A 14,263-nucleotide genomic window follows, 5' to 3' on the forward strand; every position below is an offset into this window, starting at 1 on the left:
ATATTAAGTAGAATCAGAGTTCCAGCTCCTTTAGCTGGGACCTTTGTGATGTTTTTCCCTATTTGAGATGTTCCTGCCTCAGTCTCTGTCTGTCAGAGAGGGGGAGAACAAGAAGATATTCTTGCTGCTTAACTACAGACAACAGGTTTAGAACCTGCTTTTAACCATATTTTGAAGAGGGCTTTTTATCCCCACTACGGCTTAAAGCCTAGAGGATGGAGCTCCCAACTTAAACACTCGTTAGGTGCCTTAAATGAGGAGATGCCAAATCCTCCTAGTGTCAAGCATCTGAGATTACTCCTGTCTATAATCCTCGCATGCCAGAACCCATCCTCTGTGTACACAAGTGGCTTACTGCTTTCATATACCTAAGACTTGTATTTCAACCCTGAGGATGAATTTCCAAACAACTCCAGATTTCCAACACGCACCTAATACTATTGCAAGGGAGAGGGATTTCCCCGTGCTGAGCCCTTCCCGTTAGTAAAGAGAAGGAAGTATTTCTCATACCACTGCCCAACAAGCATGCTCCAGTCCAACGAGACGTTAAACACGTGGGAAATTTGCCGTAGGTTCTGTTGGTGTGAATATTTGATGTGAAGCTGGACTTGTCTGGCAATATTTCATACTCATGCTTACCATCCACAATGACAGTAAACGACCATGCCTGGAGTTTTGAATTAAGAGCACTGATGAACCCAGCTGCTGTTTCCCACCCCTACTATCAAGAAAAGAGCCATTGGTCTGTAAATTCTGGGTTAAAGGAGCCAGCTTTACTTTATTATACTACTCCAATAATAGATTTTTTTTTACAGGCTGCTTTGCTGTGCTGATACAGTATTTTTAATGACCTCTGTGAAATTAGTTTGTTAGACTTCAGCCCGCTTCCTAACAAACTGGGTTCTCCCACATCAAACTGAGTGTTGCTGCATTTGGTGTTAATTAGAGCTGTAGTCTAGAGGCATGTCGGGGGCTGGGGTTTATAAATTCACTTCAAAGACCCTATTTGTATACTTTTGCACAATACCTAGCGAAACATATATATTATGATTTTCATCTGTAAAAGCAAAACTCATTGCAAATAAAGCTCAAGAGTTTGCTATTGTATTAGAAAAGAATTAAGAGACCTCTGACTAAGGTCATGGACAGAATGACATGTAACATGTACTTGAGCTTGTGTGTTATGATTTTTTCATCTACGGATGCAGAAATCCCTGCATGCAAAGCTCAGATGCTTCCATTTTATCAGAGGAGAGTTAGGGATCCTTGGCAAAATTCAGGTCTTCAGGCTACAAGAGTAGCAAACAGACCCCGAACCCAAGCCCACTAAAAAAAAAAAAAGAAGAAAGAAAAGCCGTTTGGAGGCCAGCGCCGCCAGGTCCCCCCATCAGCGGTGCAGCCGGGCGGTGGGGAGGGAGCGGGGCTCGCTGCGGGCAGGTGTGGTACTGGTGGCCCGCACTGGTTGCAGCTGGGCAACCACCTCGGCCGGCATATAGAGCTGCAGCAAAGAAGCAGGGAGGGCGTGGGGCAGGGGAGGTTTTCTCGGCAGGGAGGACCTGGCTGCTCCTCGCCTAGGAGCAGGCAGCAAGGGGTGAAGATCCCGATTTCTTGTTTTTAAGCTGCAGTTGCTACAGGAGGAGGCACGGCCCAGGGTCTGTGGCGGTTTGATGCGCAGCGATCTCAGCACAAGACCTTGCTTCTTCCTTTCCAGGAACTGCTGCAAACTTGTTGTTTGCTTTGGCTCTTCCTTTACTTTCTGCCTCCCGGAGCTGTAAAGTCTGCTGCTGGATCTCCTTCACCTCCCCGGCGAAGGGGTCTCCCTGCAGCAGCCCACGGGTGCGGTGCGCCCCTCCGGCCCCCACGGGAGCACGAGGTGGGTTCGCCACGCGTGTCCCTGCTGCTGCTGCGGGCAGGTGGCACCCACAGCAGCCTGACACCCCCACCCCCACCCCCCCCACATTTAGGCTCTCCACCCCCCTCGAGCGAATACACCGCAGCGTGAAGTTAAAACGATTGAGAGTTTTTCTCTTTCTGTTGAGGGTCGGTGTTGCTGGGGGGGGCGTTGTTAAACCTTTCCCTAAAGCTCCGTGGCTGGAAGCGCGGGGCTGCTGGAGCCGCCCGGCAGCCCCCCTCCCCTCCCCCGCGGCGGGGCCGCCGGCTCCTCGGGCACGGGGGTCCCGGCACCCCCGACCGTGCTGTCGCCCCCGAGGCGCACCTGCCGCGGGGTTCCCGGCCCCCGCCGCCCCCAGCACCGTGCCGGGGGTGGCTGGTCCCTTCGGGGGTCCCTCCCCCGAGCCGAGGGGGTCGCGCCCCGGCCGCCACCCGCGGTGGTTCTGCGGCGTGGGGCGCGCTGGATGCGCTGGGCCTGTGTGGAAACCGCACAAGGCGGGGGGAGGGGGGGCTGCGGGGCTGCCCTCGCGGTGTTCGGAGGCAGCCCCGTGGGGATTACCGGGCTGAGCATCCTCTGGTGGTGGTCGCCAAGCTCCTGGCACGGGAGCACAAAGGGACGTAGTTTGGGCTCCTCGATGCTGTGGAGCGATATAAGGGCTTTACAAACACCGCTGCGGTGGCGGTGGCTCCTTTGCGTGCCTTTCTGCAGGCTCTGCAATGTGCCAGGAACGTTCCCAGGCCAGAGGGGGGGCTCAGCAGAACAGGCGCTTTTGGCCACTGTTGCGAAACTAACGCGGAGCTGGAAGTCAAAGCTTTCCCGAGGTGGCCCGTGGTGTTGCTTTTTTAACAGCTTGGGGAAACTGAGGCTCAAAGCAGGGAGCAGTGACTTGCCTGAAGTTACAGTACAGGAATAAGGAACTGCCTAGCAATTCCTTGCCTGAGGAATATAGGTCTCCCCAGACCCAGCCTCACTGTTACAACCCCCCCCACACACACTGCAGACTGTTAAGGGCGCTTTTAGATGCCACTGCAGACACGATGTTTACGGCCCCCAGCCCTCCACTTACACATCACCTCTGAATTCATTGCAGTGAATTAAGTCTCCCGACACTTCTGTGAAGTGGCTAAATATATCCAGCTCGCAGAGGCTCATGCCAAAACCAAGTCACTAAATGCATTAAACTTTGTGTAATAAAATAAGGAACAGTCCCAATAAATTCTTGCTTTGCTCTTTCAAGATTGCCACGGTTCGCGCTGTGAAGCTTGCTGCGCTGCCAATGCGAAGTTCAGGGTTGCTGCTTACGCGGAGGCCGGAGCGGTTGATCTGGAGGTAAGGGATGCCATCCAGCGGCAGCAAGGCAGAAGGCAGGTAGGGGATCGCTCGATCTCTCTGAGATCTCTCTGAGATCCTAGCCTGCCTCTGTGGTGGGTTGGCGTAACCAGAATAACGCGGTAACTTTTGTCTCTGAAGAGCTCGCTTGGGATGTGGTCACCCCGGAGAGCAAGGGCTTCAATTCTTTCCACGCTTAAATCTGGCTAGAGGCGTGCAAATCGAGACACGAAGTGAAATTGCCTCATTTCCAGCCTCCCCTTCCTTGTCGATCTCCCTGAAACAGGGAGAATTTATGTCCGTCTTGCGCAGCAGTGTGTTTGTTAAAGTCATAAGCTTTCCCCAGGCAGATGCTTCCACCACAGGAATGTCAGCTTGGCCTCAGGAAACAAATATTGTGTATTCTAGCAGCACGGAGAGAGGGCTTCAGCTTCCCTCACTCTTGTTGCAGTGGCGTCATCACAGGGTTATGTTTTTAGGTTATGTTTTTAGGGCTGCTGCTGGTGGTGTCATGGAGGTTCTCCAGGCTGCAGCAAGAAGCTGTAGGCACAGATTCACCAAGGGGTTTAGGAACTTGCTCAGCTTCCCCTGTCCCTGCCGCAGCGGGGACTCTGCTCACATTCCTTGTGTTGTGCTGTGGTTTCTCCCTACTTGTGTGGGGAACAGGAACCGGGCCAGCACCATGACGGTTCAAGGCGGGGGTGAATTGAAGGGGGCAAAATAAAAGGGAAGTCTAACCACATCAGTTTGCTGCCTGGGGAGAGAGAAGAGGATGTGACACCTCAGCTGCTCTTGCTTTGTGTTAGGGCTTTGCACACTGCTGACTTGTTTATGGGTGAGTAGTTGAGTTTACAAGGGAATGTGTACACGCAGAAGTTATCCAGGCAGTTGCTGTGAGCTAGTTAGCAGTGGTCTGCCACATTCCAACAACACAAGTCAGTATGAGTATCTAAACAGTTTGCCAGGGTTTGGTTTTTTTCTTACTGTTATTTAGGGGTCTCTTTTCACCCGTTACTACCAAAGAGTGTGTGGAGAACAGCTAACTAGCACATGTCAGTTTACTAAAAGCAGTTATTTTAATTCATGGCCCTTTCTCCAGCAGTCAGCAGGATGCCTTATTCATTTGCCAGCAGGAGGGTAAAACTATTTCAAAATGATTGAAATATTATGCACAGCTTGAACGAATGTTTAAAATAAATACAGTAGAAGAAACATGTTGTTTGTGAAATGAGAGGATAAATTAAGTTTAGTGCAGACATGTTATTCCCAAGCCTAGCTGGCTGGCTAACACTTTCACAGCTAAGTCCTTTAGGCCTTCATTCAGCAATAAGTACATGGGCTGATTTCTTGTCCTGAAGAGACATGACTTCCTCTTCAGTCCTTTGCTTTATGTTGACTGGGCTGTTGGTCTCCACAGCATGTTCCACTTTGTGGAGGGGACTACTTGTTGTTGTGACAGTATGGGCAGCCTGCAGGCTGGATGGACAGGGAAGGAGAAGAGAATCATAAGGCTCGAGTGGAGTTATATGGGGATGTAAAAATGAAACTATGTCACGGGTAAAGAAACCAGTCTCGTTTTCCAGTATCAGGTCTGTGGTTCCCTCCAGTCACTTCTGCTCAGCAAGATTAAATTTATTTTCATCCTTTTAACTGAACTTTCTTTTAATGGCAGTAGGGGTGACAGCCCCCAAAATAGATTTCCTATGGAGTCTGTCCTGAGTGGCACAGTGTGCAGCGTGTCTCCCGATAACCCTTTTTCCCTGCCCTGGGCCTTTATCTCTCTGGTGACAAACAGCCCTCTCTGGACAGAAAGAGGAAATTCCACTCATTGTTCTCCTGCTGCTGGGCTCTGACTACAGTGCTCTATCTCCTGCTTGCTGCATGGCTGGCAGGCACTTCCTGAAGTGACAATCAGCAGGGGAGGAGGGTTTCAGCCTGAGATTCCCATTTAGGTCCCAGTATGATCCCCCTCTAAGCTTGATAGCTCAGCCATGGCCCTGTCAACTTTGGATATGTCCCTCTCGTATCTTCTTTGCTTGTGGAGTAGCCAGTCCCCACGCTGTAGCACCAAACATGCAAAGGAACAGTCACCCTTCACTTAGTGCAGGCAGCACAGCTCGCTTTTAGAGGCAGGTGTAGCTGCCAGCATCGTGTGAACAACAGGTGATCATCCTTGCAGTGAGGTCCAGTATCTTCTCTTTGAGTTGTGGTAGTGCTTACTACTTCTAGGCATGGCATAACACCTCCTCACACTTGTGCTGCAGAGGCATGAGGTAAAAAGTTAAAAAGCTGTGTCACGAAGCACCTGGAGGTTTAGGATTTTGGGATGGCTTTCCAAGAGCAGTGCCTGAAAGTGTGTTGTTTAGGGGCCCTTTAAACTTTAGAGGATATACATCACCTCTTGGACAGACACTGAAGTATCCCAAACCGCCTTAAAGAAAAGAAAAAGATTAAAGCTTAAAGATTTTTTTTTAAAAAAATAGGAATTTTTCCAGTCTCCTCATTGCATAGCTGGGTTTGACCTTTTAAATGGATTTCCTATTGACCTGCTTTTTTTGTACAGTGAAGACGATCTTTCTACTTCTATTGTGTATTTAGTGCATCACTTCTCCCAGGAGTAAGAAGTATAACTTGTAAGCTTAAAATACAGACAGTGCTGCTTTCTAGGGAAATTACACACAGGGCAACTGTACAGGAAGCCTATAAAGGAAATGTAGCAGCAACTATGAAAGGAAGGACTGAGCAGCAGAGTAGTCTTTTGGTTCAGAAAACCTGGGACTCTTGAGCCTTCATTTCACTTCCCCACTCCCTCCTAGATTTCTGTGGATGGCCACTAATCACTCGCTGTTGGTGCTTTGGTGTGCCGTTCAGCGCCGGGCACAAAACAACTGTCCTCCCAAGCAGACAATTTGTGATGCTCTAGTGGCTGGAGAGGATCAGATGCTCTGGTGATTGGGACCATAAAAATATTTTTACAGTTGACAATTTTAATTTGTCAAGGTTGCAGAAATAGTACACTTAAAATATTGGGTAATATCTGTGAATTACCGTGAAGGTTTCGGCTGGCGGTTCTAGCGTTCCACGGTTCTGGCCATCGTTCAGCCATTTTTACTAATACTGATGTGTGATGAGAACAGAACTTTCTGTGCTGACCTTTCCAACTAGAAGTGAAGAAGAGTGTAACGGTGGTGCATTGAAGGGAGGAAAAGATTGAGGCAGTTGAGAATTGGCTTTTAAAGTGCTTTAGTGACATAATTGTTCATAACATTGTTCTCTGTACAGTGTAAGTACTTTATGTCCCGTGTTACAGATGGCAAATCTGAGATACATACTAAAGTGATTTGTTCTGAACCAGCGAAGGGGTTGATACTACACTGGGACTGAGACCTGAACATTCTTGGTTCCCAGAGTTTGGTTTCCATACTCAAACTATGTTCATTTGCAAAATAACATTGTTTTTCATCATTTGACCAGCTTAATTCTACTCTTCTTTTAAAACCAGTCCAGCAGCTTTTAAAAAGATGCTTCCATTTTGCCACAGTGTTGAAAATAGATGAGCTGAATTACACCACTAGGAAGAGTTCCAAAAAACCTCTCTCTTTGGACTGCCACTTGAACTCTCAGCAAAAGAGCTGTTTGGGAGGAAAAAAGGCTGTGAGGAAGCAGAAAGTCACCAAAAAATTATTGAAGCTTCTTGTTGCATTTGAAACTTAAATGACAACAATCATACCCGGAAAATGTCCACCACTACTCAGCTACCACTGAGCAGAACTTGTTTCCTGTAGGGATGCACATTTTGCTGGGGTGAGATGAACGGTTTGGAACTAAATCTCAAGCCTGCTCTTGGTGGGAGGCTCCTGTGCTGTGTTTTTAATTTAACAAGACCTTCATGCTTTAAAGGAAAAGGTAATATGTGTTTGCGTTGTGGATTTTTTTGAAGGATACATCTAGAGCTGGGAAATTCCTCTCTTCTCCCAGTGGATTGCTTTTCTGCCCAGTGTGAAGCAGTTTGTTCTTCATCTCCCCACAGTGGCTTACCTTTCTGGACAGTTGTCTTCAGATGTTACCTCATTTCACAGGTAGCCAGCTCCTGGGGAAGTGGAAAGAAGAGTATCTGAAGGGTGAGACAGTTAGGAATAAGCTGCAAAATTCCTCTTCTCCCATAGTGGGGGTCTGCTTCTCCTTGTTTTTTCACTTTCCATTTCCATTTGGCTGTTTTTCCCTGAAAGGAATCAAAGGCTTTCACAGGTTAAAGTCATATTTTACAGAGTTCTAGATGCAGCAGGATGGCCCAAGCTTTGTCTTGTCTAGCTTCCTAAGCATGTACCATCCCTTAATGCTCCATTTCTGTAGATATACCAGCTCAAAGAAAGAAGGAATTGTTTCAAAGTGTTCAAAAGTGCTCAAGTGTTCCAGAGCCAGAGAGTCCACTTTCAGAGGTGACTTTGGCAACCCGCAACCGGAAATGTACCTTTTTTTTTTTTTTTTTACATTTTTGGCTCCTAAGTCCCTCAGGTTTCTTTAGCTTTGCCTTCTATCTCCCCTTTTCGTGTTCTTACTGCAACAGCTGTGTACCTTTAACATACCCAAAAGCTCCTCTCCATCTTTTCAGGCTTTTTAACAGACTTGCACGCCTCTGGGAATTTAAGTGAGTTGGACATTCCAACGTAGCAGCTTCATAAAATGTCCCATAGGTATAAAAATATAAATTCTATGAAATATATATAGTGGAGTTAAATAGTGTTCTGGAGATCACCGGTATTCTGTTCCTCTTTGATTCGAGGCTTTTGAGAAGAGAAATGCTGTTTTAGAGTAAAACCAAACTCGTTTCTTTTTTGTTTTACTAAGTTATTAATCCTCTCAAGATTGAATTCATTATGAAAAAAGATTCAGTCCCATGTATATCTGGAACTACATTTTTGTGTCACTGGTTTCACTAACTTCTGACAAGACAAACCCAGGATTGTCATAACCTTTCTTCTCTTTGGCTTTAGTTTCTTTCTCATTGTAGAGACAGAAGGCACAGTGGGGAGTCTCCACAGCCACTGTCTTGCTGAAGTTCTGGAAGTCCACTCTGTATTTCCCTTCTTTGGTCTTGGACACAATGGGAGCAAAGCGATAACCCCAGAGCACCTCTTCTGGGATGTAGGATGTCCTCACTTGACAGGTAGCGCTAGTGGCTTCAACAGTGCCATCTAAAAACACCACCAGTTCAAAATCTTGCTGCAGAATGGTTTCTGCTGCCATGTGGAAGAACGGGCTGTTCTTATCTATGATATGATAAATAGTTAGTGGGGAAATGAAAAAGAGATTCTCGTTGCCAGCATCAACTACAAATTCTATGTTGACCTGGTCCAAAATGATTGTCTCTCCTTCTGGGGTGATGGTGGTCTTCAGCAGTTTTCCGTAGATGTGACTCCCAATCAGCAGACTCTTCCTGAGGTTTGCCACCCGAATAAGGAGGCAGAGCTTCCCACCACGTTTGCTGATGACAGCATTCTTGCTGAAGGTGATGGTCTTAGCCCGGTTTTTGGACCTTGATATCTTGGCCAAGATGGCACCACACATAAAAGAATTGATGATTACTCCTAGGATGGACTGGAAGATGAGCAGGAAAATGGCAGTGGCACATTGTTCTGTGACACATCTGAAGCCATAACCGATGGTGACCTGGGTCTCCAAGGAGAACAGGAAAGCTGAAGTCAGGCCATTGATATTCTCAACACAGGGGGTGTGGTTTATGGAAGGATTGAATTCTGGAAGATCTTTGTGTATGTATGCCACGACATACCAGAGGAGACCAAATAGAAACCAGCTGCCCAAAAACGCTGAAATGAAGATAGTCATTTTGTATCTCCATCTGAGATCCAGGATAGTTGTCCATATATCAATCAAAAAGACAAACCTTGACTGTTCTACATTGCCAAACTCTATGTTACACCTTCCATCTTTAGAGACAAGCCTTGCTCTTCGCCGGCTGCGTTCTCTGATGTGGCTGGTAAAGCGTTTCCGGAGGTAGTTGAACATTCCCTCTGCTGACAGTGTTCTGGAGAGTAAGAAATAATAAACGTTATTTTTGTTTATAGCTGCAGGCAGGGAGTAGGTTCTGATGAAATCTCAAGACACTTGTTTAGGAAAAAGTTATATAATTTGCATATTTTCCTTCAGCTGGTGGGGAAAAGTTCCAGCAAGTATATGAGGAAACTAACAGTTTCTTGCCTTAGGAGCATTCCAGCAAAAAAACAATCATTTTGGCTTGCTCAGTAAACTTTGAATCAGTCAGCTGTTAATGTTGTTCTCCGCTTAGCTGAATAAGTCGAGGCATGGAGAAGCAGGTAACTTCATCGTGGACGTATGGTGGGAAAAGTGGTGGGGAGTGGCTGGGGTTTGAGCAGATCTTTCTGCCGTTTAGACGATGAAGTGGGGCCTGTCTATGCAAACGTGTGTGTGCATCGGCATTAGGATACCCTGGATGTGATTGGGATAGTGAATTTTGGAAGAAATGAGAAGATGTGGAAGGCATAATTAAGCCAGATATGCAGTTATTTTTAGCATAGTTATAGGCTGGGTTTGAAGGTGTGGATTTTAAACTCTGGCATCAGAAAAGCATCTCAAATAGAACTTTTAGGTGAGAATAAAAGAAAAGATTACACTTCAGCAGCAACAGAATATGGGTGTTTACTCGCCACAAAGGTAATGCTAAGACTAAAAGATCAGATTCAGAAATTCATTATTAAGGGGAAGTGTAGCTCTGCATCCGCATTAATTTTGTCCTTTATGATTGACCATGTTAGTGAGACCCAGGGAATAAGACTCATTGATGGAGAAAATTCTACAGATGTGTTCAGACTGGAATTTGGATCAACCTACATTTGGAAAATTCCCAGTTTTGGAGTTATTCAGACATGCAGACATGGGGAGAGGATGATCTACTGTAGAGTCAGAGACTGCCTGCTATGTTCGCTGACAGATCTAGGGTCTGATTTTGACCCCAAACTTAGGAGTGTTCTTAGAAATAATTGATTTCAGAGTTGATCACCCTTCAAGCATAAAATGTGTTTCGCTGCCAGAGAGAATGTGTTAGATTAGTGCACAGTGCTAACCTGCTCTGGAAGTGTACCCATGTGTGCCTATTTATTTAGCCTTCATTAAGCAAAATTATTCTCATGTAGCCAAATTTAACTGTGTACTGTAATCACATTTCTTGGGGGCAAAATGCTACTGCTTAAAAACAGCTGAAATAAATTAAGAATTTGAGGGGAAAACATTCTCACTGCTGACTTGCACAAAGGATGTTCTGAATTTACTGTGTCTCTAAGGACGTGGCGTCCCAGCCGCACAGAATCCTGAATGTTCTAGGGAATGCAGCTGCTGTGGGGTGATGTTTTCTTTCGAAGGGCCTGGGCTTGAAGGGTGCACCTCAGATCAGGAGACTCTGGGGGCTTTGTAACTGTTGGCTACTGTTACTTTACTGCTGCATTGCTCTTCCCAATAGAAGGCAACACTAAAACAACCCTTGGGAATGATCTTTTTTTTTTTTTTTTTTTTTTTAATAAGCAAGCTAAAGATGCTACAACACTTACCTGAAACTCTGCATCATATCACTGTCCTACCCAGGCTTCCTTTTTCAGCTAGGAGCAAAATGCTTAGGCTTAAACTTTTGTCATTTAGACGGCCCAAATGTTGCTTCATTTCAGGGGTTAATAACGTGCTTAAACACCTGTAGCAAGAGTTTAGCTCCCTTAAACCCTAATTTCATCTATCGAAAATGGGGATAATCCATAGGCATGTAATGGATTAGATACACTGATGTGAGTTAGCGTGAAATTAGTCTCCCGTAACTTCAGCCATTTAAATGTTAGACAATTGCCTATGCTAGTTGTACAGCTGACTCCTAATTGGCAGTAAGGGAAGCATATGCACCTCTGAGGGTCCCCTTGTCTTGTCATCACAGTTGTTTTATGCAGGAAAGAAATGCTGTTTGGCGACGTCTCTTTCCTTTGCCCTATAGGCGTCTAGATTAACTTAGAGAAGCTGCCTAATGTTTTAGTTGGCTAAAGCAGAAATCCTTTCATTAGACATAGTTACAGGGGCCAGAGAATGCCTTTAGATATGATAATCAGTAGCAAAGGGAAAACATTAAATTATCAATGATGGAGTCGAAGTACAAATTAATTACATTTTGTAAAGTCAGAAATTGATTCTATTATTTGATGTCCTTGTTTATATCAACAGCCCTGAGAATTAATTTGTTTCCATGTCTCATACAGTTGCCTTCTTTCTGCGCCTAGACTGAAATCACCTTTCTCCTCTGCTCGTTAAAACTAGGGTGAAAAAAATGAAGGTCACTTTTTGTTGTAATGTAGCTTTTCACTGTTTTAAATTTTGCTGTTGAATTCATTGGTTGCAAATGTAGCTGACAAAAGTTAAACTTTAAGCACATATCTGAGGAAGGGCGGGAATGAGGTCACTTTCTAAACAATCCGCAAGTTTTATTTTCCTGACGCACTTTTAATATGTTCATGTTAATGCATACTTTGAGTGGGAATAAAATATTCCTGTGCAATGCACTATTCAAAGATTTCCAGTACTTAACTCCTAACCAAAAACATGCAGCTTCAGCTGTCATTGGCATTCATCTTGTCCTTTTCTGCAATAAATGTCTGCAGTGAACGTTGACTGTCATTGCCAGAATAGTGTGTGAAATGCTGGGATGCTTCACCTTGTCCACCATGAGCTGCACACGTATACTTTTGATATAGGTGAGCTACAGCAGATATGCTTCTAACCCTAGTGAGTAGATGTGAAGGGGAGAAATCTGAAGAAAAATTCTGGTTAGAAACCAGAAACTAGAAATCTACCCTTCTTCTCATGCTAGGGGCCATCATAAATTGCTAACACAATTTCGGTAGGTCTGATTCAGCCTTTGCTAGGAACTTTTGGAAAATTGACCAAGGATCTGGACATACAATTCAACAAATAATAATCACAAAAGAGATGAAAGCAAGCTAAGCGTCATGGTCATCAGACTGGGAATGTGAAGATAGACCCCCAGCTTTACCATTCTTTTCCTGCCTCTTTAAATCTTACACGGCCTCTTCGGAGACTGTTTTACAAGCCCTGCCTAAGCTACCCCCAAGCAGATCAGAGGCAGAAGAATCACACCCTTCTTCAGGCAGGATGATAAAGGAATTCTCCCTTCACCAAACCTTTCTTGCTCCCACACGGAACTGAAGTGTGTTGATTTGCTTCAGCAGGAGAAAAGCTCCCTCCTGTATAAGCACGCCGTGAGTCTGCCACAGACAGTCTACAGCAGATTATATAAAGCGAGTTATATAATAACAGCATTTAGTAGTTTCAGTTTAAATCGGCAAAGGTAACCCAACTACGTCTTGGCTAATATTTACCAGGATATGTTTCCTGTTGGGCCCAAATAAATGCTGTATTGCTGTCTCTTGCATGTGAAATTCTCTGTTGCAGGAGTTAGCAAAGTTGCTGCTGTCCCCAGGCATAATATGTTTATAGAAGGTGCACTGCTTGTATTCTTAAACGAAGGGGCATTTACCAATAAAAGTACTCAATGAATAAAGATGACATGTCAAGGTTAGCTATGAAAACAAGGAGTTTCCACTTCCCTGTGATCACTGGAGTAAGCAGAAACTTTAAGATTTCCATTCTCAAATCCCTGATCTTTCCTAACTAATCCATCAGTCCCTCCACCCAGAACATTTGATAAATGCCCAGAAGGTTAGTTGTTAACAGATGCATTTCTACCTTTTCCTTTCTCTGCATTCCTGCAAGTAGGTAACAACAATCATTACAGTTCCTGGTTGCTACGTACCAGCTGGAGTTCCTCTGCTCACTCAGAAATGTCATTGAGTGGTTCTCTTTGCTCTGACTTGCTTTCAATTATTTTGTTTTGAAAAATTTTCAGTGTGGGGGGATAATGACCAGGCGCTTTAATTGTTCTTACGGGTAAGTCCTTTGTGCAACACTGTGTGTGGAGCACATTAATCCAGGGAAATGGCTTTAATCTCAGCCACGTGCAGCACTTGAGGAGATCAGTGAGTGAAGGAAGGAGAAGGTGTTTAACATTTGGTGGGGGCCTGACAAGAACAAAGTTCCATGACCTGCTATTTCACTGTTCTGATCTCCGTGGCTTCATACGTATTTCTTCCCTCGCAGCAATGGATGGATGAGCAAAATTGGTAGAAATGAATCATTAGGGGGAGACAGCATAAATGAAAAGCAGCCCACTGAACCCGCAGCTTTTGATAGAAGTACATCTTTGTTATGGATTCAGATGAAGTTCTAAGAAGCTTAGGTAGAAGAAAGAGGGATACAGAGTTAAAGGATTTAGGTTTTTTTCAGTCCTGTTCAAGTCTTTTCAAAACTCAGATCTTCTTTCAGTCCTTTTTGTGTTTTTCTTTGTGTTGAATTTTCTCTGAACAAAGTATGTGAAATATCCAATTCCTAATACCTTATAAAACCCTTTTTTATTAGAAAAGTGAACTATAACACTTAAGTCTCATGGTGTATTATCCACTGGCTGCTTTACTACCGAGCCCTCTGGAGAGTACAGCTCACTTGCCCTTCACTAGCTGCCCTGGGTAGAGCAGGAACGTGCCTGTTGTGATGGGATGACAGCTGCAGCATCCCGTCTCCCTGTCTTGCTGCTTATATCAAAATATCAGAACCAAGAACTGCCAAAGACAGCTAGCCCTCCGTTGAATCAATTGTAAGTATAGCAAGAATATAAGCTCACCTAAAGCAGTCAGTTAGCCCCGCAGGTAAAAAAGAATCTGATTTATACCACCATCCATGCCCACTTTCTTTCAGAGGGACATGTTAGCGAAGCGACCGGACCTGCTGGTACTGGCAAGCTTTCTTCTTGGACCTGGCAATGTCGTCACTGAGTGTTTATTCCTGATAGCAGGTCTGAGCATGGGACACAGTGGCTGTGCCTTCAAAGTGTTGACTAAAATGCTGGTTCCATGTGGGAAATATGATCCTTCAATCTAGCTCAGTATGCTGATCTCAGAA

General features: G+C 45.1%; 2 protein-coding genes across 3 annotated transcripts in view; one reads left to right on the forward strand and one right to left on the reverse strand.

Annotated features, from left to right (window-relative positions):
• KCNJ5 (potassium inwardly rectifying channel subfamily J member 5) overlaps positions 1–14,263 on the forward strand; it is a 68,189-nt gene that overhangs the window by 1,897 nt on the left and 52,029 nt on the right. For both annotated transcript variants that reach the window (XM_056322840.1, XM_056322838.1), the window contains exons 2-3: positions 1,712–1,873; positions 3,129–3,220. The gene's annotated coding sequence lies outside the window, so the exon portion shown is untranslated. The remainder of the gene's footprint in view (positions 1–1,711; positions 1,874–3,128; positions 3,221–14,263) is intronic.
• Positions 6,365–9,247, reverse strand: KCNJ1 (potassium inwardly rectifying channel subfamily J member 1). Its single transcript, XM_056322841.1, has one exon. The coding sequence runs from the start codon at positions 9,245–9,247 to the stop codon at positions 8,132–8,134; it is 1,116 nt and encodes a 371-aa protein (XP_056178816.1). The 3' UTR covers positions 6,365–8,131.

Source organism: Falco biarmicus, chromosome 20 (assembly GCF_023638135.1).
Source record: "Falco biarmicus isolate bFalBia1 chromosome 20, bFalBia1.pri, whole genome shotgun sequence".
NCBI lineage: Eukaryota > Metazoa > Chordata > Aves > Falconiformes > Falconidae > Falco > Falco biarmicus.